The sequence below is a fragment of the Magnolia sinica genome, chromosome 16 (assembly GCF_029962835.1).
Source record: "Magnolia sinica isolate HGM2019 chromosome 16, MsV1, whole genome shotgun sequence".
In the NCBI taxonomy this organism is placed as follows: domain Eukaryota; kingdom Viridiplantae; phylum Streptophyta; class Magnoliopsida; order Magnoliales; family Magnoliaceae; genus Magnolia; species Magnolia sinica.
In genome coordinates, this window is record NC_080588.1 from 50813822 (window position 1) to 50839509 (window position 25688).

At 40.0% G+C, this 25688-nt stretch overlaps 2 protein-coding genes across 6 annotated transcripts in view; one reads left to right on the plus strand and one right to left on the minus strand.

Annotated features, from left to right (window-relative positions):
- LOC131229911 (uncharacterized) overlaps positions 1-4427 on the plus strand; it is a 42567-nt gene extending 38140 nt beyond the window's left edge. Inside the window, exons 7-10 of the mRNA XM_058225996.1 lie at positions 157-215; positions 301-423; positions 3641-3712; positions 3801-4427. Coding sequence (XP_058081979.1) covers positions 157-215; positions 301-423; positions 3641-3712; positions 3801-3856 — 310 coding nt within the window. The 3' untranslated portion in view covers positions 3857-4427. The remainder of the gene's footprint in view (positions 1-156; positions 216-300; positions 424-3640; positions 3713-3800) is intronic.
- Positions 4428-6955: 2528 nt separating this feature from the next.
- Positions 6956-25688, minus strand: part of LOC131229282 (protein MRG1) — an 81527-nt gene continuing 62794 nt past the window's right edge. For 3 of the 5 annotated variants that reach the window (XM_058225191.1, XM_058225190.1, XM_058225192.1), the window contains 2 exons: positions 17019-17103; positions 6956-7562 (listed from right to left, as the gene is read on the minus strand). In XM_058225191.1, the coding sequence (XP_058081174.1) occupies positions 7238-7562; positions 17019-17103 (410 nt within the window). In that variant the 3' untranslated portion in view covers positions 6956-7237. The remainder of the gene's footprint in view (positions 7563-17018; positions 17104-25688) is intronic. The other 2 variants (XM_058225193.1, XM_058225194.1) reach the window with 2 other exon arrangements.

Consider the following 25688-nt stretch of genomic DNA (forward strand, 5'->3'; position numbering starts at 1 on the left):
CCTCCCTCCTAGTTCTATTTTTATAGTTTATATTATATTTTTGTTTGGATGCATATGCAGAATTGGTATTATTCATGCTTTCTTTTCCCATTAAGATTTTCGTAAGAGTTAACAAAACATTGATCTGTGCTGACTCTGGTTTGCTTCATTATGAAGGCTGTACGCTTTCGATGTGCACTGCAACTCTTTCTTCCCCACATTCGTTTTGCTTTATGGTAATTGCTACCTTGGTCCTCATGCACTGGTTGCTTATCATATTTATTATGGCTTCACTAACATCTCAAATCTACTTTGTGTCAGTGATTCAATACTTTCTATCACCTCTCTTAGTCGCTCACGGCTTCATTCCCGTTCTGCTATCAAACTTGCTTTTTATGGTGGCCATCGCTTACTACCACTATCTCAACTTTCTAGGATATGATGGTAAGCAAAATTTTATTGGTTTTTCACTCTTTTAGAAGGCATGTGCTTTGAGAATGAAATGCTAGTGTGACCAATGTTCGAAGTATCGGTATCACTACAAGTTTCTCTAGGTGGGAATATGGAAACAACATCGATATCGCCAATAACCGGAAATGCAGTGAAGTGAAACATTGGGGAAACATGGAAATTTGGTGGAAATTTTTAATAAAACTTCAGGAGATGCTAAAATACTCATATTTGTAGATTTAGGAATCAAAAACTTATGAAAAGAATGCATACATAATAAGTTTCCATTTAATTGGGGGGCTTAAAAGCATGTGTTTTTCTAAGAAATCAGTCCAACCATCCCATCTTATCCGTCCAACCATCCTACCTTCCATCCAAAAATCTATCAGTATTTTTGAATATCGACAACCCACGATATTTCGCTGAGAAATTGTCAACAACTGAAAAAGAGATCAAAGAATGTGGTCTTGATATCGCCCATGTTTCATTAATTATAATATCGTCAAATAAGAGATTTTTATGGGCACTGCATATAGCCATGTGCCCATAAAATAAAAAAAATGAAATGGAACTTTTTTAATAAACAGATTTTTGGCAATATTATCGAAATATCGCCAATACATTGGTGATACAAGCGACACTTGGAATTTACACAGTTGAAAATATAGGCGATACATTAAAGATCGATACATTGGTGATACAAGCGACACTTGGGATTTTCACTGTTGAAATATTGGTGATATATTGGCGATATCGATACATTGAGGATACTTGGCGATACATCGCCGATACCTGGAATTTCTGATTCTACCGGTGTTATCAGTATCGCTACCAATGTTATTGGTATCACTAAGCTGGAGAAACAGATAATGTCGGGGATATTTGGATAATATTGGGGATACTCCAAACAATGAGTGTGACTCATGTAGATATATGGATTTGTGGAGCACCAGGTGGGGGGAGAGACTTTTTGGAGAAATTAGCAACTGGCTATGCACACACATGAGGTGGCTGAAATGTGAACACATGTCAAAGATCCAGACCGTTTGTCAGGCAAGGTGCACTTTGAAGATGCCATCTACCAAGAATCTGGGCAGTACAGTCATCAAGTGAGCCACGCATGAATGTTGAATTTGGATTTTTGGTCATTCTTCTAACCACCTATTTTTCTCATACAAGCGTTCTGGCCTGATCAGCAGACCAACATTATTTTTGGTCCATGGCATGTTTACAAGACACCCTACTTAACGAATGGCCTGGATCTCTGACACCTGCTCTACCCGCTCACCCGTGCTTAGATAGTTGACCTGTTTCTCCATTGGTTCCCCTATGCATGTAGCACTTTGCTAGGGAAAAAAAAAGAAGAAGGGGATTTTTATATAAATATCACATAGTTAATATGGTATTTACATCCTAGTACCCGATGTTTTAAATATCAATGATATCGGCCGATATATCCCACCATATATCTTGTATCCCACATGTGTGATATGAAACGCACAAGTAGTGCCGCTATATCCCACATGTTTGATCTAGTGAGCAATTTCAATTTTCGAGCCATTTTTTTGTTGAAATTATGTTAAATCAGTGTTAAATGGTTATAAATTCATTGGTTCTTCATATTTTGCATGAAAAACCATGGAGTTGGAGCTTTGATCTCGATATACATTGGTTCTTCATGTTCTCCATGGTTTTTTCAAAATTTTCCTTCAATCAACTATCAATTGAGACTAATTTCGAAGTACTTGATAAAATGATCATCAAATACACTCTAATTTCAAATTTTGAGTGTAGGTGGTTTGATTTGGGGAAAATTCAAAATTTCCTAATTTCTCCCTTGCAATGTTTCACTCCAAATATGAAATCAAGCATGTATGAGGGATAATCTATTGATTTGTTTAGTACTTGTCAACTTTCGAAAAATAAAAATCATTTTTAATAAAAAATTATTAATTTTTTTTCAAAATTCCCCTTCAACCAGCTGTCAATTATGACTAATTTCGAAGTATTTGGGAGTGTTTGATGAAATGATCATCACACAAACTCTAAATATTATGCATTCAATTTGAATATAGTTGCATTAGTTCAATCAGACACCGCATAGTTTCAGACCCTATATAAAGGAAACCTATTATGTGCACTTCTTTTTTGAAATGTTATGATTTAAAAGTGTGTATTAAGGTATTTTTTAACAATCCATGAAGTTTCATTGAAAAATTCAACCATTTTCCCCATGTTTCCCCATGTTTCCCAAAAAGTGGGATAAATTACCCAATGCAGACAATATATCCCGTGTGATAACCGATACGTATATGTATCCCAAGGATGTGATACGTAACGCAATACCGATATTTCGAATATTGCTAGTACCTATTTAAATTAATGTTTCATTAAGCTTTTTTTTTTTTTTTTTGTCATTGAGCTACCTCATTAATCATGTTGATTGTCTATGTTCCATTAGTTTTCTCTAAATTCTGTCAGGTTAAGTATGCCTTTTTCATAAATGACAAAAATGCTTCTCTGTACAGCAACAAAAGGCTTTTATTTTGTAAATGGCAAAATTACCCTTGTACATAAAGAACTGTGGACGTATGGATCTACCCTGTCCATCAGGTACACTGGCTCATGTTTGCCTGAAATCATGACCATCCTGAACTCAGGTAGGAGTTAGGACACCCTTGGAAAAAGTTCAGAGGGACCACCATGGTACATTGGCTTGCGTTCACCTTAGAACCTGGAAATCATGACCATCCTGAACTCATGTAGGAAACCCTGGGAAAAAGTTTGTATGGGATGTCCACCATTTGTTTTGTGTAGGGCTTACTGTGGTGTTTATATGCCAAACAATCCATTCATCTGATGTGCCTCATTTGGATGAAAGAGTTACCCAAAATGAGGTCAGGGTAAATAATCCTAAACTCTTATTTGTGAATACTTATTTTTGGAAACGGCAGTTTCATCATCTACAAAAAATAACCCACCTTATCTAACTTCGGTTCTAACATAAGGAATCTTAGTTTAACTGAACTAATGAGGTAGCCTAATAAAAACCTTTTTAAAAAAGGTACCAGGATGTGATTTCTTTAACAATTAGGTAGTGGCTTGTAAAAATCCCAAAATAAAACCCTGTGAAGAATCGGTTTATGTTATTTGAATCACCATAATGAATAAAATATTAAATTAATTTGCTCTATTATATGGGTAATTGCAGTACTGCCATTCTTGGAAAGGACCACTTTTTTCTTGTACCCAATCGGTTTCATCATCATCCTCTCCCCGCTTTGTAAGTATAAAACTTATTATATAACAAATTGGCCCAACTTATGTAGGTATTGGAATGGTGTACCAATTTGCATTTTTGTGTTTTGTAGTGATCCTTAGCGGCTTCAATCCAACAAGATACATTATGAGCATCTACTTCGGCTAATAGGCCACAATGTCCTGAGGTGGGTTGATAAACATCCTGGATACCAGAGAGAGGATACACTAATAAATTGCAGATCAATTTTAGGAAGGCCGCGAAAGGGAGAAAGGCCTTCTTGAATGCGTGGTTCTTTAACACGCAAAGGATAATGCCGGGATGTCCATCAAAGTCTCTTTGCAGTTTCTTTGTAGCATTGGATGTCCATCGAAATGCTTTTGGGTATTAATGGGAGGCACTTCCTTGCAGTCTAATATCGTCATTTGTGCCTTTTACTGCTGCATGTGAATGCTCTCTAGCAGGTTCTAAGGTCTTACAAAATGTTTGGCATTGAAAGATGAAGGCTCATTCATACTAAAATTAGGATGTGTTCGTCTTGAACATTCACTTGTAGCATACCTTATATTGACAGAATGTAATTGCTACAGAGGCCTGAAAATTCAGTCAGGGGGTGTGAAGGATTTTGTGGATTTTGCATTGACCTAGCATTACATTTCTGTCAGTGTAAACATGATTGTTATTGCAATCAGTGTGTCACACTCTTCTATTTTGCTTCAAAGAAACCTGATTTCATATACATTAGTTCAATTCATTCAGGTACATCACAGCATCATGCGGACACCGTTCCTAGTCGTTACTGGTACTCGTGAGAGTATCACACCATCATTGCCTTCCAATCACGTCTTCTTGGATGATGATTAGATGATTTCGGTAATAATTTTTTTTCCTTCTAAAGATGATATTTTAGCATTTGAGAATGTGATCTCCACTCGAAGAACATAAAAGAAAACAAGTGCGTAATGCCCAATAAGCAGAATTATTTTTAAGAGGCATTTTTCAATGCGCCTAATTAAGAAGAAATTGTGACACTCATCGACTGCCAATCCTCTTCAACAAAATGGAGTGGTGGAATGCATAGACAAGAAAATGGTTGGCTAGAACACAAGTGTTAGGCTTAAAGCTCTAGTGTTTGGTTTTGAAAGTTGATGCTTAACCAGTTTGATCCAGATTTCGTTCTCTCAATGGTAACTATTTTCACCACTGTTCACACCGATCCATAGCTGAAGTGGTAGATTGAGTGTAGATGACCTCGTTTCAACACTCAGGTCTTCGTATTTATTGATTCCCAAACGGGGTGTGGCTAACAGTGAGGTGTGTACTAACATGCTAGCCAATAATAATAATAATTATTATTATTATTTATTTTCACCCCTTGACACGCTTGTGACAAGTTCCAGAGAGCACCCAAAATAGCATTTACTGCTGTTTAAATGCCAACAAATGGTGCTGTTGTTTCGGAAAAGAGTATCTATTCTGAATGTGGAAAAAAATGCGCTTGATAATCCTTTGTTGATGCAGCAGGTCCTGACAAGGATGCTTGCATTTTTATTTTTATTTTTTGTCAAATCAACTTGCAATAGTGACCAAAATGCTGCATGGCACAGATCAAATATTGAAGAGATGAGCTATGGTGCATGCGCACATAATAAGGAAGTGTGTGAGCATGCTCTCCCAGTAGGTCCTCCGATGTCCCCATCATAAAATCCACTCCATGTTATTGAGTTGCATCTGCCAGAGCATGGTGGCAGTGGGTTGGGTGATCAGAGCATTTTTGCAAGTCCCTAGTCTGTTGAAGAGCATCCCAAAGCCTCACAGTACATGGAAACATTCAATATTTGTGGACAGATAAATCCAATGTCCATCTTTCTTCAAGTGACAGATGCATTCAAATGCTGAAAAGCTCCCTTGGACATGGGCATCGGTGTTTTAGGCCCTCTAGTTTGTACATGTCTATATCAAAATGCTACCTCTTGTATGGCTTATTGATGACAGTTAGGATAATGTGGTAGAGCAATATCTCCCCATAGTACATCTGGCGCTGTGGCTTGTTAATTGGGCCTGTCAAGAGTCAAAATTCAGACCCACTTAGCAACCCTAGGCTTCAAATTTCTATACTTTCCCATTGAGGCGAATTGCATGTAAATATGTAAAAACTCCTTTATATGGCCCAATGGAAAAGTGCCGTATTCCCATGTCAAATGTGGGGCCCACAGTCACTTTGGGAGATTTTACAGGGTGAATGACACATGATAGGTAGACATTTTTACATTGGGTCACCTCCAGGGCATCACTTGTTTAAAGGCAATTAGCGTCCCCATGGAAATGTGCAATTACACTTGTTAGATGTAGCAGCCAAAAACCACTCGAGATTTTACAAGATGAAATGATAAATTTACTCATTTCATTTCATATCTAAGCTTTACATCTAACAGGGTGCACAAGACATTTTCATTAGTCTATTCCAGTCCCCTTCCGATGAATGTACAACTTCCAACTTTTTATTTCTTTCTTTTTTTTTATACTGTGAATTTGAAGATGGTTGATTGGATAGCAGGATCATTTAACCTACGTGTATTGTGAACCATTCAGCATATAATAGGTCAAGTCACCATGCTACTTGGACCATGGAAAACTGGTTCACCACATTCCACTTTTACAGGTTCTACAATGTCATCTTCCTTCACACTGCATGCATGTGCATGTCCCGGCATTATTTTCTTTGAATGTGCCTGATAAAATGAAGGAGAAATGCAGCTAACATGGCATGCATGTGGGAGATGAGATCGGGTCAGGACCACTGAACATGCTTGTGTCAATGATACAGATGGTCTTAGCGTCCATTGCATATACATGTAACGTAAGTCATTTATCTTTTGTTCCAACCATCCACATGCCCCTGACGAGTACCCAGCCAGCCTTTTAAGCCAGTGCAAGCCCCATCAATTGCCTCTTCAATCTCTTCTTCTAGCACCTAGTTTTACCCGAAACTAAAGAGACGATCAGTCAGCACATAAATGATGACAAACCAAGAAATGTAACTGGAAACAGACTGGTTTTGTCCATGAACAGAACAGCCCAATATGGCCCAATTGTGTTGGTGACACCGATAAATGCAGCCTGAAACAGACCAGCTTTGTCCATGAAAAATACAGCCCAATATGGCCCAGTTTTGGTGGAGACCAATACGATACACCAAAACCGATTTTTAATCCTCAAAACAAACATTTGCATGACCATTTATATATACGTACTCCACACATCGCATTTCCCCCCAACGTCTCAATTGAATTGGATTGTCATTTTCCTGTTGAAAATCTCTACTCTAGAACAAATTTCAGACAGCTTTGGGAAACTAGGCTATACAATCAACAGTACAGATGGTATGCTATACATGTGGGGCCTTCAGCAACTCAGGCTGTTAATCTTCCAGGCCCAACCTTTGATGGCCAATACCCATAGATCCCCAACATGGCAAGGTAGGTGGTGCCCAGCAGATCAATGATATGGATCACCAAACAGTGGCCCACACATGGAGAATGCCCAACACTAATCCCAATCCTGATAAATTAACTGGAGTTTCCATGGTTCGAAAGAAAAAAGAAAAGCTTCTTTTTTCAAGAGGAAGTCGGAGTGAATGCTCATGTAACAGATTGTGTCATGTAAGACGTACAACAGATGCAACAGGTCGACAGGATTTTCTGCAATTTCCCCACAGTACGGCGATGGTGATGATGTTATACATGGGTTGATGAGCAAATCATACAGTGCTTGATTAATCCTCTTGTTCCTCATCAGTTTCTTCAAAGCTTTTGCCCCCATTGTAAGTAGAAAGGAAGAATGCACTCTGATTTTTCTGCAGGTACCTGCAACACTCCAAAAAGGGGCAAAGAAGAAGAAACAGGAATTTGGCATCAGGTGAAATTACAGCTTTTAAGAATCAAGGACAATTGTCCACAAAATTCTACTGGAACCCTGCTAACAGGAATGTGGTTTACCATGCCAATGCTGGCACATCTACATGAGATCCAAGTTGCTCATCAGGTGGACCCCACCATGGAAAAAAGAAATGGGTGATTAAAATATTGACAAGTTCCACTTTCAAAGTACACGTACTTCCAGAAGATTAGCACAAGCCTATTTTTTGGGCCAAGGAACCTACATGGTGGGGCCAACTATTGAGCAACTTGGATCTCGCAAGCGTCACTAAGTCGTGATTCCTGTTGCCAGGGATCTCACACAGTGTTCATCGGCACATTTGACCCATGAGTTCCATTCCTGAGGACCCTGCAGGAGTATTGTTTACTTTTTTCCTCCTACAATAGAGTATCCACATGCTTGTATCTTATTAAGATGCTGCTGAGGAAAATAAAGTAAACTGGCAGATGAGGAATCAACTCTGCCAAAAGTGGATCGAATCACAAAAGATGTATTTAAATGATAGTTGCCATTGTAGGAAATGTGAAATGGAAATGGGTGAGAGAGGAGATGTGATTGTGACAAAAGGTTTACAGTTTTCGAAAAAACAATACATCTCTATGTTACAAATAAATTTATTGTGAAATTCCAAGGTTTTAAATAATGGTATTGGCCAGCATATTGCCAGACAAAAAAAATAATACAATACAGTGCACACACGGACCATATTGGATGATACGAAGGCCAGTATTGATCAAAATTTTTCTTTGCCCAAGAAACTGTGAAAATTTATCATGAAAACTGGGTAAAAAAAATGCACTGGAACTTATCCTTTTTCTTTTTGAAAGCTTTTCACATGTATTCAGTGGTGTATCAGACCATCCTTTGACAAGAGCATCGTCTGTTGACTTGATCTATTAAAAGTCAACTAAATAGGCCTAATTGAACACACATCAAGCATGATTTTATAGATTAGGGTCCATTATTATTGAAATAGTACAAAAAGAAGATAAAAAAGAACCAAAAAAAGAAAAAAGGATAGTTTTCTTTTTTTTTGAAAAGGCCACAGCCAAATAATATGAAAGTTCGAAGACTAAAATAAAGTTACAATTCTGCCCAATTATCCGGAAACTGATGGATAACCTTTGATGCATAAACCCATTCCTTGATGTTAGATTTCACCATTTGGAATACATCGGAAACACTCCTTTGCTGATTTCTAAAGCAGCGATCATTCCTTCTAACCATATAAACCAAATACCCGCAAGTAGACTTATGTGCCAAACATGTTTCCCAGCCTTTCCTTTTCCTCCACCATGCCATGCTAATAAGAAACGATCAATGGAACTCCGAATCACCCATTGTAACCGAAAATTTTCAAGCAGCTGTCCCACAAGCTTTTTGCAAAGAAGCAATGAAGAGATGGTCCACCAATTCCGCATCTTTATAACACATTACACAAACATTTAAAAGGATCAACTTTCTTTTTGAAGATTATCTACTGTTAAGACCTTGCTTCCCACTAACCACGTGAATGCCGCCACCTTCGGAGCACCATATCGCCAGATAAAAGTTGTTGGGCATGGCTTATCGAAGATACTCACTCCGCTTAAGACCTTAAAGAAAGACTTCACTGAGAATTTTCCTAATTTTTTTTGTATATCCATTTCAATGAGTCCTTTTCTAAGTAAGCGGATACACTTTGGATAACAATTGAAGTAACCACATTAGCTCTTCTACTTCTTCATCCTCCAAATTCCTTCTACACGGTGAAGAAGCCCAAATGACTTGCTTCCCTTGGATGAAAAAGCACCTCTAAACTCTCAAATCACCTTCTAAAGCTACCTTTGCTAAGCGTGGGAAGATTTCGCTCAACTTTTATTCCCCCACCCAAACCTCCTCTCAAAACATAATGATTTTCCCATCCCCCATATGGAAGCCTACCCCTTATAATACATTACTTTTCATCGATGCCACAACCATCTCTAGATATGATGATCTATACAATGAGGACAACCTTGGCCACCTACCCCTTTCATGAACCCCATACTTCCTTCCTATCACCTCTCTCCCAACGAGCCCTCTTCTGCACTGAATCGCCAAACCCATTTTCCTAGCAATTCATAACCTCCAAACTCCCTAAACCTGCTCGCCCTTGATCCCATGGCTTACCCACTTCATACGATGAAATTTGTGCTTTATCATTCGCCCCTTGCCCCAAGAAATCCCGCCTAAGCTTTTCCAATCTATTTAAAACCGACTTCGGACATTTAAATGACATATAGTATATCGGGAGATTGGACAATGTTGCCTTAATCAGAGTTAACTTTCCACCCAAAGATAATCTCCCCTACCATTGCGACAATTTACTTTCAAACCTCCAGACCACCTTATCCCACAAATGTTTCATGGATTTTCCTATACATAAAGGAAGACCAATATACGTAGTTGGAAAAGATCCCTCCCTGCATCCGAAGATTCTCGCAAAAGCATCGACTTTCTCTTTTAATAAACCCACCTCCCAATAATTCGCTTTTAGTGATGTTCACCTTCAAACTTAATACCGCTTCAAAACATATTATAATCGATCAAAGATTACTTACTTTTAAAGGATTTGCTTCACAAAATAATAATGTGTCATCAGCAAACTATAAGTGCGTTACCTGAAGATCTGAGTTATCCACTCCGAATCCTTTAACCAAGTTAACCTAAACACCTCTTTCTATAATTCTACTAAGGGCTTCTATAATCATTACGAACAAATATGTGGATATAGGGTCCCCGTGACTTAACCCTCTTGATGCTGAAAAGAAACCATTTAGAGATCCATTAACCAAGATCGAAAATTCAATTGAAATAACACATTCCTGAATCCAAGATAGCATCTTTTTTTTCTTTTTTTTTTTTTACCACAACCCATCCTCCCCAATTAGCATAGTCCATAAAATCCCAATCAACGTGGTCATAAGCTTTTTCAATATCCAACTTACATACTATTCCTATCAGAACTCACATGTTATATGAATCTATGTATTCATGTGCCACCAATGCCGAATCGACTATTTGTCTTCCTTCCACAAAAGGTCCTTGAGATGGAGATATAACTTCCCCAATGACCTCACGGAATCTAGATGTCAACACCTTAGCCAATATCTTGTGCGAACCACCTAAAAGGCTTATGGATCTAAAATCCCAAAGGCTTTTGGCTCTTTCTTTTTTTTGGAATCAACGTGATGAATGTGGCCCCAAGCTCAAAAGCAATGCTTCCAATCTCATAGAATTCTGAAACGAAACCGATCACATCTTGCTTTACACTTTCCTAGAATTTCTAATAAAAAGCTATCGGAAACCCATCCAGCCCAAGAGTTTTATCACTTCCTAACTCTGAGACTACTTTCACAATTTCTTCGTTTGAATTAGGATCTTCCAAGGACGCCACCACAGCTGGAGAGAGTCAAATAAGAGATTATCTAACAAAGGCCAACTCCACTCTTCTCTCAATATATAGTTCTTCTAGAATTTGATGACAGCACCACACACCTTTGATTTCCCTTCCACTCTATTCCCCTCACCATTAATGATTTGATTCTATTAACTCTTTAGCAGTTGCCATAACATGAAAGAAATTCGTATTTTTATCACCTTTTTTCAACCATAAAACCTCAGATCGCTGTCTCCACTTAATTCCATCCCCACTTATTCTAGCAATATACTCTGCATGCAGTACTGCCCGTCTCGCTCTTTCCTCTTCCAATAAATTTCCTTCATTTTCTTTGATCTCTAGAAACTAGATTTCATCCAATATGTTTGTTGTCTCCCCTTCGTGACTCCCTAAGAACTCTTTCCTCCAAGCATTGATTTTTCCTTTCAACAATTTCAATTTTTGGAATAGAACGTAACTTACACCCCCTTGAATTGAAAAGGATGACTGCCACTCGACCACTTTATCCGAAAAGCCTTTTATTTCAAGCCAGGCAAGCTCGAATTTGAAAGGGCGGGGACCCCAATCCTCTTCCAACTCTAATATAATTGATGTATTAATGGAAAATTTTCTACCCATTCTGGAGACAGAAGAAAGCAATCTAATTTTAACTTTAATGGCTTGGCCTGACAATTCGACCAAGTAAATTTGATTTCCCCCGTCGATAAGTCAACTATCGCATTTTCCATTATCCATTTTGAAAAAGGCCCTCATACTCCGAGACATCCCTCATTTCATTTTTTGTAGGGAAATCTCACCACATTAAAGTCTACTTCCATACACCACGGCAATGACCACCTATTTTGGCAAACATCCAACTCGGCCCAAATTTCCGACCACAAATTCAGTCTATTTGGCCCATATACCGTTGAAAATATCCATCGGAAACCTTAGGAAACTTCTTTAAGTAGCACCGATACCGAGAACTACCCCTTCCAATAGTCTTCCTTGCTCCACCGAGAAGAATTCTAGATTATCAAGATGCCCCCTACTATACCAACTACATCTTAGGTTTCCCATTGTTTTGGTCCCCCCCCCCCCCCCACACACACACAATTCACAATTTGTTGATCTAAACCCTGTAATTTTGTCTCTTGAAATGTTGTTATTTGCACTTTGTATCTCTTGCATGTCCCTAACCTGAGTTCATTTTTGTGGACGCCCCAATCCCCTCGCATTGCAACTTAGGATCTTCATTAGCTAGAGATCTTTCCATTGCGCAATCATTTCCAACTTGAGAATAGACCATCTCTTTGCCACTCCGTTGAATCTCTCTATTTTTCTTGAGGATTTAATTGTCTACACCTTATTTCCATGAACTTGAACAAAGCCACATACTCCTCTAGCTTATCCCCAAAGGAGACCCCCACCAGTCATGCAATCTCCACCATGACTACCTTGATGCGCCTCATCCCATGTGCCATAGGAACCTTTCTGCCCTAAAGTGGCCTAACGGAAGTATCCTCAAAGCCACATACTCCTCTAGCTTGTCCCCAAAGGAGACCCCCACCAGTCGTGCAATCTCCACCATGACTACCTTGATGTGCCTCATCCCATGTGCCATAGGAACCTTTCTGCCCTAAAGTGGCCTAACGGAAATATCCTCAAACACCTCTTCTGCAGATTGTCAAACAAGTTCCTTATCTTATACATTAATCGCTTGACGATCAATTGCTAATGGTGTCACAATATATGATGTTGATAGATTTGGTGCGTCGCCCAAGATAACTTCATCTCCACCATCAATAGAAACTGGAATGATGTCCCTTGCTTCAATCTCAGCCATCCGGTGCTCGTTTACCTCCAGATTAGCAGGGCACAGTGTTGACGTCTCTTGCAAGGCTTCTAGAAACACCTTCAACTGCTTCTCATGACTGATCCTCTCAACTGAGTCGAAAACGATGTACTGTTGACCCAGGGCCATAGCTACAACCCTTACATTTTACCAGAATTCATCACTTTGATCTCCATACAAGATTACCTATCCACCTTTGAGCTCTTCCTGAACATTTGCTTCGTTCCCAAGAGGATATGTGGCTCCCACTACACAAACTCTGGCAGGAAAAGAAGTGAACTCGTTCTCGTGTTCAATGTTTTTTTAAGGGATTGGGTTCAGACATGCCTTGAAATTAGTTAGATGGAATAGGCGTCGAAGGCAGAGTTGTTGCCGCACATACTGTTTTGTTCGCGTGTCACTTCGAAGGGGAGTCAAAATTTCTCGATTCCTCTCCCTTTTCGAAAAAGATATACGTTGAAATTAATGTGCATGTCGACTTCTTGCCAAGTGTTGGGAGGATAATTTCTCTCCCTTCACCCATCTAACGTCACCGACGTTTTATGTCTTTGCTCGACACTTGTCACAATTGCATTCATCGCATCTACAACATATTTCTTTTTGCCAATGGGAATGAGACACGGCTGCTCGACTACATCTAGTATTCATCGAGAGTTTGTTGTATGTGCTCCTTCATTGTGATATTCCTCGTCCTCCATTAAGAGCTTCCATCTTCGTCATCAGCTTGCATCTCCTGAGCCATATTTTCTTCCACCACTTTCATCACTATTGTTGCATCCCCTACTCTGATTTTGATTGTTCTTGGAGCTGAGGCAAGCTTTTGTTTTTTGATTCGAATTCTGGCACATCACAACTCTACACTATCTTCAATTCGAGGATCAATGGATACACAACGGAACCGATGCATTCTCCAAGCTATTGGAATATTTCATTGATCCAGAACTCCATTCGGATGTCCCAAAGTTGAACCAAACTCCTCTGAACTGAAGATAGACCATTCTTCGTATCACTGAATGCTCATTATCATATCGTTATTGTATTTTGTGCAAGTTGAGATTACAGTTTCAACATAATCTTTACAAGTAAGAAAGATAAAAATAAGCTTTCTTTGAATCTCTTTAACATAATATCTTCTTCGTGAATTTCACTATAATGGGTAGCTATCCATTCCTTCAATTTGTCTTCAGAGACCCCAAGTTGCATTGAAGCCATTAAACCATGAGTAAAAGAATTCACGGATTTTGCAAGAATCATCTCATGAATCATGGATTTTGCAAGAATCTTCTCATGAATATGGCACCTCCAACCCATCCTCCGTTAACTTCCTCCGTACCCATTTTTCTTTTACGGATTTCAAAGACTCCCCTTACTCTAATTCATGCTTAATCCCTTGCTTTGGACTATTTTCCACCACCTCTTTTAAATGTTCTACCATCTCCCCTTCCATTTTGCATCTTAATTGTTCCTTCTGACATTGCAAGAGCTCCCCCTTGTCCCTCTCCCATCCTACCTCTTATCTCCTTTTGATTTTCCCATTCCCTATTTTTTTAATCACTAGCTTGTACCTTGCTTTCCAAACTCGCAATTTCGTCCCTCCAAACCATTCGCCATCCAACGTCTTCTCTGCCCTCTTCACATCCTCTTCTGACATCAATCAAACAAACATGAATCCCCAACGATTCGATGAATTCCGTTCACGAGGTATGACAACCTCCATGACTTTGCCTGCACGACCGAAGACTCTCTCAAAGTTCACTGACAGCTTGTCCAACCAAGAATCCCTCAACGAACAACGTTGGGTATTCCGCTAGTCATCTCGAGTCCCTACCTCCGAGTCCGTCTTCATCGCCATAGCTCACTATTGGTTGCTTCCATTTATCTCTTGCACCATTTTCGCCACCACCTTCTCTCTCACTATTGGTTGCTTCCATTTATCTCTTGCACCATTTTCGCCACCACCTTCTCTCTCACTATTGGTTGCTTCCATTTATCTCACACTAATAGTAGATCTACCTGAAGAAACAAGTGTAAAAACAAGAGAACAATTTCTTTTTTCTTTTTTTGGAAATGAGCCCTTCATGGCCGTATCGGCTTCATATGAGGCATTTTCTTAATGGACCGGTTCACCCCTGTATCACATAACAGGGGTGGTGGATACGATTCCACTATAGTTGTATCATAATTGATTTTCAAAACCATGTGAAATTCAAAACCTTGGAGAGTGAACACAGGAAGCCAATTTTCATTTAGATGCACTTTTTTTAAAACGTTGCCATTTAGATACACTTTGCAGTCATTGTTTAATATTTGAAGTTCTCACTTTCGTCACTTTTTAAAATAATTTTAGGATAAGAAACCGAAATGGGGATAGAGGATCCCCTTGACTTAACCCCTTGACCTCTTAAAGTATCCTTTCGGAGAGCCATTGATCGCAGCAAAGCAAAACACAAACTAAGCCTTCAAGCATCCTGCATCCCTCATCTGAAGCCAAATCTTCAAAGCATCTAATTTAGGAAATTTCTGTAGAAGTAATCATACGCTTTTGCATACCAATCTGCAAATAACTCCCAACCTGCCCTCCCGATATCTAGAATTGATGCACTCATGTCAAATAGGTGCTCCAATGAGAAATTTTTCCGCAAACATAATACCCCTGAAATTTGGATTAACACCCCTAGGACCTTTCTAAGCTTAAGCCATATATGAAATGGGATACTAGTATTTCACTTGAATGGAATCACTCTGACAACAGAAATCTACAGATCCTGAAAAGAACTTAACAACCTTTGTAACAAGAAGAAAGCGCTTTTTTTACACTATCATGTTGGCACGTGTTAGCTTCAGCATGTTGGAGACTGCTCATATAGAAAACTAATTTGTTGTTTGATTAATCGTTAACTTTATTTTAGGATACTTTTTTACAAAAAGATAATTGATTACTTGGATTGTTATTACTATTACTCCTCTGAAACTTTTCTACACAGAAACTACTCATAATATTATTATTATTATTATTATTATACTTATTATTTCAAATATAATACAAATAGGATACTTCTGTGTTTTCTTTGCTTTCTGTTTCTTTGTTTTGTTGGTTCTTTTTTAATAAAATTTTCGCCCTTAATATATATATATATATATATATATATATATATATATATAGGGAAAAGGTACTATGCACTCGAGCTCATGATAACGTCCCATGAGGTCGAGCTGTGTGGGCCCCACCGTGATGCGTGTCAAAAATCTACCCCATCAGTCAGATGCACCATTCCATCGTGGGCCTAGGTCTCAAAAATCAAGTTAATCCGTGACTTGTGTGGGCCACACCACATACAGAAGTTGAGGGGCCGTGCACCATTAAAACATTCATAATCATTTTTTGGGCCCACCGAGATGTGGTTTGCAAATCCAGCCCATCCATTATGTGTGTCCCACTTGGATGAGGGTTCAGACCAAGTTTCAGCAGCATTCAAAACTCAGGTGGGCCCCACCAAGTGCTTTTATATGTTTTTGGCATGTCTTCACATGATTTTAGATGGTATGGCCCCCCTGAGTTCCGTATACGGCTGATTTTTGGGATATCCCATAATTTAAAGGGGACCCATCAAATGCACGGTGTTGATGCTCGACACGCATCACGGTGGGGCCCACACAGCTCGACCTCATGGGACGTTATCATGAGCTCGAGCGCATATATATATATATATATATATATATATATATAGTGCAGTGCCTGACTTCTAAGCAATTGTAACATGTCAGGCACCCTGTATTCATGCCCGATACCAACAAACATGTCGGTGGCCAAGTTACATATACCGATAACACTTGAAATAATAGAAGCATGCTGAAAGATAGGGAGATTTTCCATCTAAACATGATAACGAGACATCAGTTTTTATGCATTTTAAATTCATGAATTGTCACAAAGATGATTAATGGATCTAAATTGGGCAAGGTGCAGACATATTGGAGCTTGAGATGAGACTTTTTTCAATTGGAAGGTAACAAGCCCACAAGTGCTGTTTTTTTTTCCCAGTTCCTAGGAATGATTATAGAATGATAGAAAACCTGAACATCAAATTCAACTAGAGAAATTCTGGAATGTAAAGGAAGCAGGATAGAGAACAAACTTGAGAAAATCAAGCAACTTCTGCTGCAATTGTGTCAAGGCCTCCTCTTCCATGTTGACATAGGCCAATAACTCTGGTAACTTGACTGCAAGTAACCAGTAACTTTTTAAGTAAAGCATGGCCCGCAGCAGCACAAGTGTTTTACCAATTTCAAAGAATAACAGCTGAACAAACGAAAGTAAGAGAACAGAACAATTGTCATCCCAATCCAGAAAATCATGATGGCAAGGGAAATTTTCATGGTCAAGTATACATTTGAAACAACAAAAGCTGCATATACCAATATCCATGGATACAATGAAGATCTTGGAGGTGAGATCTGATGCTGATTTGATGACAAAAAGCCAGATTCGGTGTATTGACCCTCTTTTGCCTTTCCTCTTTGTTGTGGTGGCAGAGGCGTTGAGTAAGATGCTTTCTCGGGGCCAAGAAGAAGCTTGTTTGAGGGCCTTTCGGGTGGCTAATTTCCGTAAGTGTACCAATCATCTTCTGTTTGCAAATGACACCCTTTTGTTCTGCAAAGCTTCTAACTCCAGTGCTTAACTTGAGGATTGCTATGAGGTGGTTTCAGGTAGTTTCTGGTCTAAACATAAATCGTTCCAAAAGTGAGCTGCTTGGAGTCAATATCTCCCAGGTGGAAGTCTCCAGGTTTGCAGAGATCTTTAAGTGCAAATCTGGATCCTTTCTCTCAACCTATTTGTCCCGTTTGCAGGGGATTCAGCCAATCCAGGGACAGTAAGATGTGTTGGTGTGGAGCTTCAACAAATCAGGGGTTTTCTTCGTGAAGTCTTTCTACTCAAAGCTTGTTGTAGAAGGCCAAAGGGGTGATGGATCCCACACGGCGAAGCTCTGGTTCTACGGGGCTCCCCCTAAAGTTGCAGCTTTTGCGTGGTTGGCTGGGAGAAACCAAATCTTGACAATCAACAAGCTCCAAAAAGGAGGCCTCTTCATTCCAAATGCATGCCCCCTTTGCTTCAGTGTGGAGGAGTCAGTGGACCACCACTTCATTCATTTCTCCTCCAGGATTGTCTGGCCAGGCATATTCTTCGATCGGCCAATGTCTATTGGGTGATGCCTTGTTCGATAGATTCTTTGCATCAAACTTAGCACTTTGGAGGGGGAGGTTTTTAAGGATCTCGAAATGGAGGGCAGATATGTTAGCTATCCTTTGGTTGATTTGGTTAGAGAGGAACAGTCGTTGTTTTTGTAATGTTAGGAATTCCCCTAAGGGAGTGTGTAATACGGTGGAGTTGTATATAAGGGAATCCATTCCCTGATTGTCGGGTAGGGTTTGTTTCTATGTTGTTTGCTGCTTTCTTTGTTGTTCTTGGTTGTGTTGTTTTTCTATTTTTTGGCTGCCAACCTTAATAATATCTTCATCTTTCCAAATGAAAAATTAAAAAACTCTTCCGGAGAGGATTAATGGTCATTCCAAACTGGGGAAAGAATATCTTGCTGTGACGGTGATGGGAGATAATTACTCTTTCACCATCATATAGGCAAGCAAATATGTTAAGAGAGGCAGAAGACCCCTCAAAATAGAGAAAATAATAAGAAAGGTGAAGGGGAGAAGGGAAAAAAAAAGGACGAAGGAAGAAGAATAAGAATAGGAAAGTTCAGAACCTTTCCTCTAATACCATGAAGAAGGGGAGGAGAATGTATGGAGAAGGGAATGGCAGTGGAGAGCCAAATATGATCCTCTCTCCAAATAGGTTTATTTATAATCTCATAGGATACAAGAGATAATATGATCTAAGATACTAGGTGTAATATTTTAGTTGGAATTTTTGTTTTTAGATGCCTTCTATATTTTGTATGTGAGAGGGTTTTGATTATTTTACCACCCCAGTGGAACTATTGTAATTCCCTTCATTCTCATTAATATAAATAGGTTAGTCTATCATAATGATAGACCAATCACTTCTCTCCCCAAAATTCCTCTCCTCTTCTCTTTTTCTCTCTTTTTCTTCTTCTTCTTCATCTTTTCCTTAATTTCTCCATTTTTAGGAGCTCTTGCATCTCAACTTCGTATCAAAGCGAAGTAGAAGTTCTACAATTCTGTGAGTTGATTGTTGCTACAATGACTTGCTAATGTCAGCATCTGTAAGGCTGACTACAACAACTGTACGATCTGTACAGACAAGGTAGCTCAAGAAGGGTATGATCTGAACAAGCTCAATTGGATGAATTGTGGTGATTTTTTTTTTTAGAATTTTTTGGGCTGATTTGGAGAAAGCTTTGAGCCGATCTTGCATTCATGAATGCCCTACATTGTTTTTTTATATATATATTTCTTCCAAATCAATTGATGTTTGACTATAAATCCAGCACAAAGCAGGTCGTTTTTACTATAATTTGTCATTTATAGCCTTTTGTTGCATCAAAGCTGGAGATTTGTGGAGTTTCAACATCTTCTTTCTTTTTTTCTTTTTTCTTTTTTTAAATCGGCAGCACGTTTTTCTTTTTTTTTTTTTTTTTTTTGGGTTTTCACAAATCGTTCCATACACCAAATTTTGTGTATATTCAGTGCTATAATGATAAATTATAGTAAAAAAAACACAAAATTTGCTTGTGAAGGATCTTCTGTGTTTCTTTGGAATTTTCTCCAATTTTGAACTAGACACTATGCGATTTGTGTATCTCCATGTCGTTTAGCACTAATTGACCTCCTTTAGCCCTAATTGATGCACTGTTGGGTATGATTGCATCCTTTTATTGTTGTGTGGACTGTTAAGTAGTGTTAGGGTTCACATATTTGGTGTTTTGTGGCATTTTTAGTTGAAACAAATACACCGTAATTGTGGTGTATGTGCTAAACTTGTGGCCTGTTTTGGGCCTCTACAGTGATCTTGTGGACTGTTTTTTGTACCATCAGGGTGTTTTGTGTGATTAGCCTAGAGTTTGGGTGCTAATGAGTAAGACAACTTCTCTTCACGAGCTATTATAGGGTCTTCCGGTTCACAGACATTGTTGATCACAATTATAAAGTTAAATGGCAACAGTTACTTGCAATAGTCTCAATCAGTTAAGTTGTTTTGGGGAGGTAAAGAAAGGCTCACCTATATTCTGGATGAAGCTTTTGATCCTAAGGATGAGAATTTTAAGGCTTGGACTAAGGAAAACTGTCAGGTTTACAGGTTATGACTTGGTTGCTCAACAGTATGGAGCCTTCTATGAGCAACTCAGTTATGATTTTGACATCAGCCAAGAAGATATGGGATACTATTCGTGACATGTATTGAGAGGTTGGTAACATATTCTAGGCATATGAGTTGATTTCATATATTTGTAAATTCCAACAAGATTCCAGAAGCCTGAAGGAATATTTCACTACACCATAGGGTGTGTGGGATGAGTTAGACCTTTATCACCCTCTTCCATCTCATTACACTAAGGATTATGACTCCATTTGGCAATAGCGGGAAGAAACTCAAATTATGCAGTTCTTTTCTGAGCATAATTCTAAGTATCGGGGTGTTTGTGATCAATTATTGTTATGGAGCCCTTCCCATCACTTACTGCTTGTTATCTGTGCTCTTGTTTAAAGGGTTACCACTTCATCATTTGTTGCTTCTATAGCCTCTGATAGATCTACTTACACAACTTGCGTTCGAGCTTATAGTTTGAGCCCTAAAGCCATGAGTTGGGGAACCCATGGTAGTGATTGTGATTATTGACATGGTAGTTGAGGCAGGGGCCGCGATATTGACAGAGGTGGTCATGATAGCGGTGGTTGTGGCCATGATGGATCAACTCATGTCTACGCATTGTGGCAGCACGGACCATACTATTACCAGTGTCAGGATATTATTGGTTTCCCTTCATGGGCAAGAGCTTATCAGACTAGAGTGCTGTGATGGAGACATCATGCGCACGAGCACGCCCCCCAACCCTACGCATGTACTCAAGGATGAGGAAGGATCCACTATCGATCTGGATTGACGACGACATCTATGGAAGACCTCTTAGTTAGGGGGTCGTGCTATGGAGCATTGGAGTGGACCCGATCATCATAGGGATTCCACCATTGGATCTCATGATCGTGGCCCACTACCCTAGATGATCTAGGATTTTGAGTTTTTATTATTATCGTTATTAGAAACATCATGAACGGTTTTGATTGCGTTGATTAGTTGTTATTTTTGTTACTTCGTCTCTAAATAATAGTGTGTGCACATGGCACGGCTTTTGGGGTTTAGGATTTTCTTATAAATCAACAACCCCATGTAGGATTTTTAGGGCAATGAAGTTTATGAATAAAATTCTACGTTTTTTCTCCTCTATTCCTCAAAGTTGAAGAAGCTAACTGGGTGCGAAACCCTCCCTTCCTCGAAGGGCTAACACTACCATGGTGCGAAGCTACTACCATCCCAAATTGTCCCCACCTCCTACACTCCACATCCATCATCTCTCACAGCCTTCCCATTTTCAGATTTATCTTTTCTTTGCACCCAAATTCTCCTTTACAGCAAATTTTCAAATTCCGGCCCACCAGGGGGCCGAAACTTCGACGGAGCACCACACACACACCGGACTGCAAATCAACATGAAACTTGCCATGAGGGTGGACCTCCCCTGGCCGACCAACCCCTAGTTGGCCGTTTCCAGTTTCGTGGGCCCCACACATGTGCGGACAAGAACCCACGCATGTGCGTCTGGGCTGGGCTATTGTCCACATTTGTGGACTGTCTCAAGTTACTCTCTCCCCTATTTCACTCCTCTCTTGCCTTAAATCCCTAACCCTAACCCTAGATAATCCCAAATTTCAAGTTTTTTTCAACTTTTGCAAACCCTAGACTTTCCCCGAATTGAAACATAGTGAATCTCTTGAATTAGGGAACAATCATTTGCAAGAGTGCATGAATCTTACACTCCTTTAGGCATTGTTTGGTTCATAATTTTATTTAATCCAGCCTAAACGTGTGTAGGCTTGGACCCCTATAGATTCCCCTTGTTGAATGTTTGATCATATGCGGGACGTGGAATTTTGTGATTGTTTAAAATTGGTATAATCTAAAGCTTGAAATCTTGCATGTCATATTTAATTTCATGTCCTGCATCAAATTTGGTACCAAAGCTTAGGGTTTTCATAGGGGAATACATTGCATGTTTAGGGTTTAGTCCATTCACATCTATTTTGCATCAAGTCTCATCGTATAGGGTTGTTTAGGACCCATCTTCACAACATGGACTGCTGAATTTTCTATTGTCAGAAAATCCCCAATTTTCATTGCTGAATTTTTTGTTAACGAACTATTTGGGCAGTTATATTGCTGGAATTTTAGTAGCATTGTGTAGTTTCCCTCATATAGAGTCATATAGGATCATTTAGTCCCATTTAGAAGCATTTAGTGTATTAGAGGGGTAGTTGTATGCCCATACGTACTAGTCATGATTTTGGCTTGCACCCTATACTAAACACGGAGCAATTGCAAGAGTCAATGAACAATATAACTCGGCAGCTTGAGTCTTTGGGTAGGCGCTTGGAACAACGCATTGACTAATGCTTTGAACAGCTTAATGTGCACGTTACCCTACTAAAGACGTCCGCCCGGGCAAATCCCGCCATTAGAAAAGATGCCCAATCTCATGCAGGTATTCAAAAGGATAGACAAAGGAATGGAGGTGGCCAAGGAATTGGTCATGGGCATGCACCCACCCCGCGAGGGGCATCATGATCACTATAACCCAGATGCGCGACTCCTTCAGGGAGTTAGATTAGAGGCCCCTACGTTTGATAACCACTTGAACTCTAAAGCTTTTCTACATTGGTTGGTGGATATGGACCACTATTTTAAGTGGTACGATATGTTGGATGCTCGTTGAGTCCGATTTGCCAAGATAAAGCTTATGGGCCAAGCAAAGAGGTTTTGGGCTACTGTGGAGTGAAAGAAAGAAAGGTCGAGGGAGCCCTCAATAGTCCATTGGGGAGAAATAAAAGAAACTCTTAAGGAAAAGTACTTCCCTTTCTCCTATCACTTGAGGTTGGTTGTCTCGTCGACAAGGTTCCATGAGTGTGGCTGAATACATTGAGAAGTTCAAAGAGTACTTAACTTGGTGTGAATTGGTGAGGATCTCGTAATCACTCTTGCTCGATATAAGATGGGCCTCCGTTCTGACATTGGGAGAGAGTTGCTCGCCAAGGACAGACACTCTTGAACAGATGTATCAAGTAGTGTTGGAGGTCGAGCAATACCTCAAAACACCTGTGGAAAGGTGGTTTGAGCCTCGCAATTCTGGCGCTAAGGCCAACCTTCCTGGGGGCTAAGCATAGCACTGGATATCAATACAAGCCTTCCAGTAGTGTTCAGTCTGGGCCCAAGGATGATAAGGGTAAAGGAGTTGTCGGGTCTAGCTCGCGCAAAAGTGATGCGACTAGGTGTTTTAGATGTCAGGGGGTTGGTCACTTTGCCCACCAGTGTGGCACAAAAGAGGGCACCAAGGTGTTCCTTATTGATGGGCAAGTAAAACTAGTGCACCCAGAAAGTGACGACAAGGCGGAAGAATATGAACCCGCAGAAACCCCTAGTGATGAGGAAGAGGGAGCGCAAGAATCTACGACCCTTGCAGTTGTGTGTCACGCCTTTGCACAAGTAAAGAATACCGACAATTGGCATTATAACACGACCCTCTATACTAACACAAAATATGGTGATAAGAGCTACAAGATGATCGTGGATAGTGGTAATTGTACCAACATAGCCGTTTGGGCTTGAAGCTTGAAGCTCATCCTCAAACCTATAGAGCATCTTGGGTTGATGAAACTTCAAGTCCAGTCTCGCACCGTTGTCTTGTTCCTATTCAGTTTGGATCATATAAAGCCACACTTTGGTGTGATGTTGTTCCTAGGAAGCCTATTGATCTTGTCCTTATGTCCCTGTCCCATAAGTCATCAGAGTCTACAGTCCTTTGCACATTCAATTCATTCATTGCACTAAGAAATCAGGCGAAAGATCAATACTGGTAATGAAAATTACAAAGTTTCTGCAGACCAATATAAACGATTCAAGGAATTCAATGTAGGGGACTCTGTGATGGTCCGCATCGGGCCAGAGTGATAACCTCAGAGAGCCGTTCGTAAATTACACGTGCGTAGCGCTGGACTATTCAAAATTATAAAACGAAACGGTCTTAATGCGTGTGTGGTAGATCTTCCACCTTCCATGAAAATTAGTTACACATTCAATGTGGAGGATCTAGTTGCATTTCAGGGACCACTGACACATTGTCCAGCCTTGCACGAACCATCCTAACTCCCCAGACCTTTCCCTTGATTCATGGCCTCTTCCTAACCCATCTTCCCAGCCTCTAGCTCTCATACCTACCCTTCCCACACCCAGAGAGGAGATAGAAGATATTTTGGACCATCAGATAGTATTAACGTCGGACGGCGGATTTCAAAAGTTCTTGGTCAAGTAGAAGTCACGTCCAACTTCAGACAGTGCGTGGCTTACTGATGAGGAGCTTTAGAGACTTGATCCTGACATCTTGGATCAGTTCAGGAGTTTTGTTTCGCCAGTGACGAAATCTTTGCAGCCGGAGAGAGTTGATAGGGACATCATGCGCACGAGCATGCCCCCCACCCTACGCACGTACTCGAGGAGGAAGGCTCCACTATCGATCTGGATCGACGACGACATCTATGGAGGAACTCTTAAAGGGTTGTGCTATGGAGCATTGGAGTAGACCCGATCATCATAAGGATTCCACCATTGGATCTCGTGATCGTGGCCCACTACCCTAAATGATCTAGGGTTTTGAGTTTTGGTTATTATCGTTATTAGAAACATCATGAACAGTTTTGATTGCGTTAATTAGTTATTATTTTTGTTAATTCGTCTCTAAGTAATAGTGTGCGCACATGGCACGGCTTTTGGGGTTTAGGGTTTTCTTATAAATAGGCAACCCTATGTAGGATTTTTGGGGCATTGAAGTTTATGAATAAAATTTTGCATTTTTTCTCCTCTATTCCTCGGAGTTGAAGAAGCTAATTGGGTGAGAAGCCCTCCCTTCCTCGAAGGACTAAATACCGTGGTGTGAAGCCACAACCATCCCAAATCGTCTCCACCTCCTACACCCCACATCCATCATCTCTCACAACCTTTCCATCTTCAAATTTATCTTTTCTTCACACTCAAATTCTCCTTTACAGCAGATTTTCAGATTCTAGCTCACCAGGGGGCCGAAACTTCGGAGGGGCACCACGCACACACCGGACCGCAGATCAACATGAAACTTGGCATGAGGGTGGACCTCCCCTTGCTGACCAACCCCTAGTTGGCCGTTTCCAGTTTCGTGGGCCCCACACACGTGCGAACAGGAACCCACGCACGTGCGTCTGGGCTGGGCTGTTGTCCGCACATGTGGACTGTCTCAGGTTATTCTCTCTCCTATTTCACTCCTCTCTCGCCTTAAATCCCTAACCCTAACCCTAGATAATCTCAAATTCTAAGTTTTTCCAACTTTTTGCAAACCCTAGACTTTTTTCAAATTGAAACATGGTGAATTTCTTGAATTGAGGAACAATCCTTCGCAAGGGTGGATGAATCTTACACTCCTTTGGACATTGTTTGGTTTATAATTTTATTTGATCCAGCCTAAACGTGTGTAGGCTTGGACCCCCGTAGATTTCCCTTGTCGAATGTTTGATCGTATGTGGGACGTGGAATT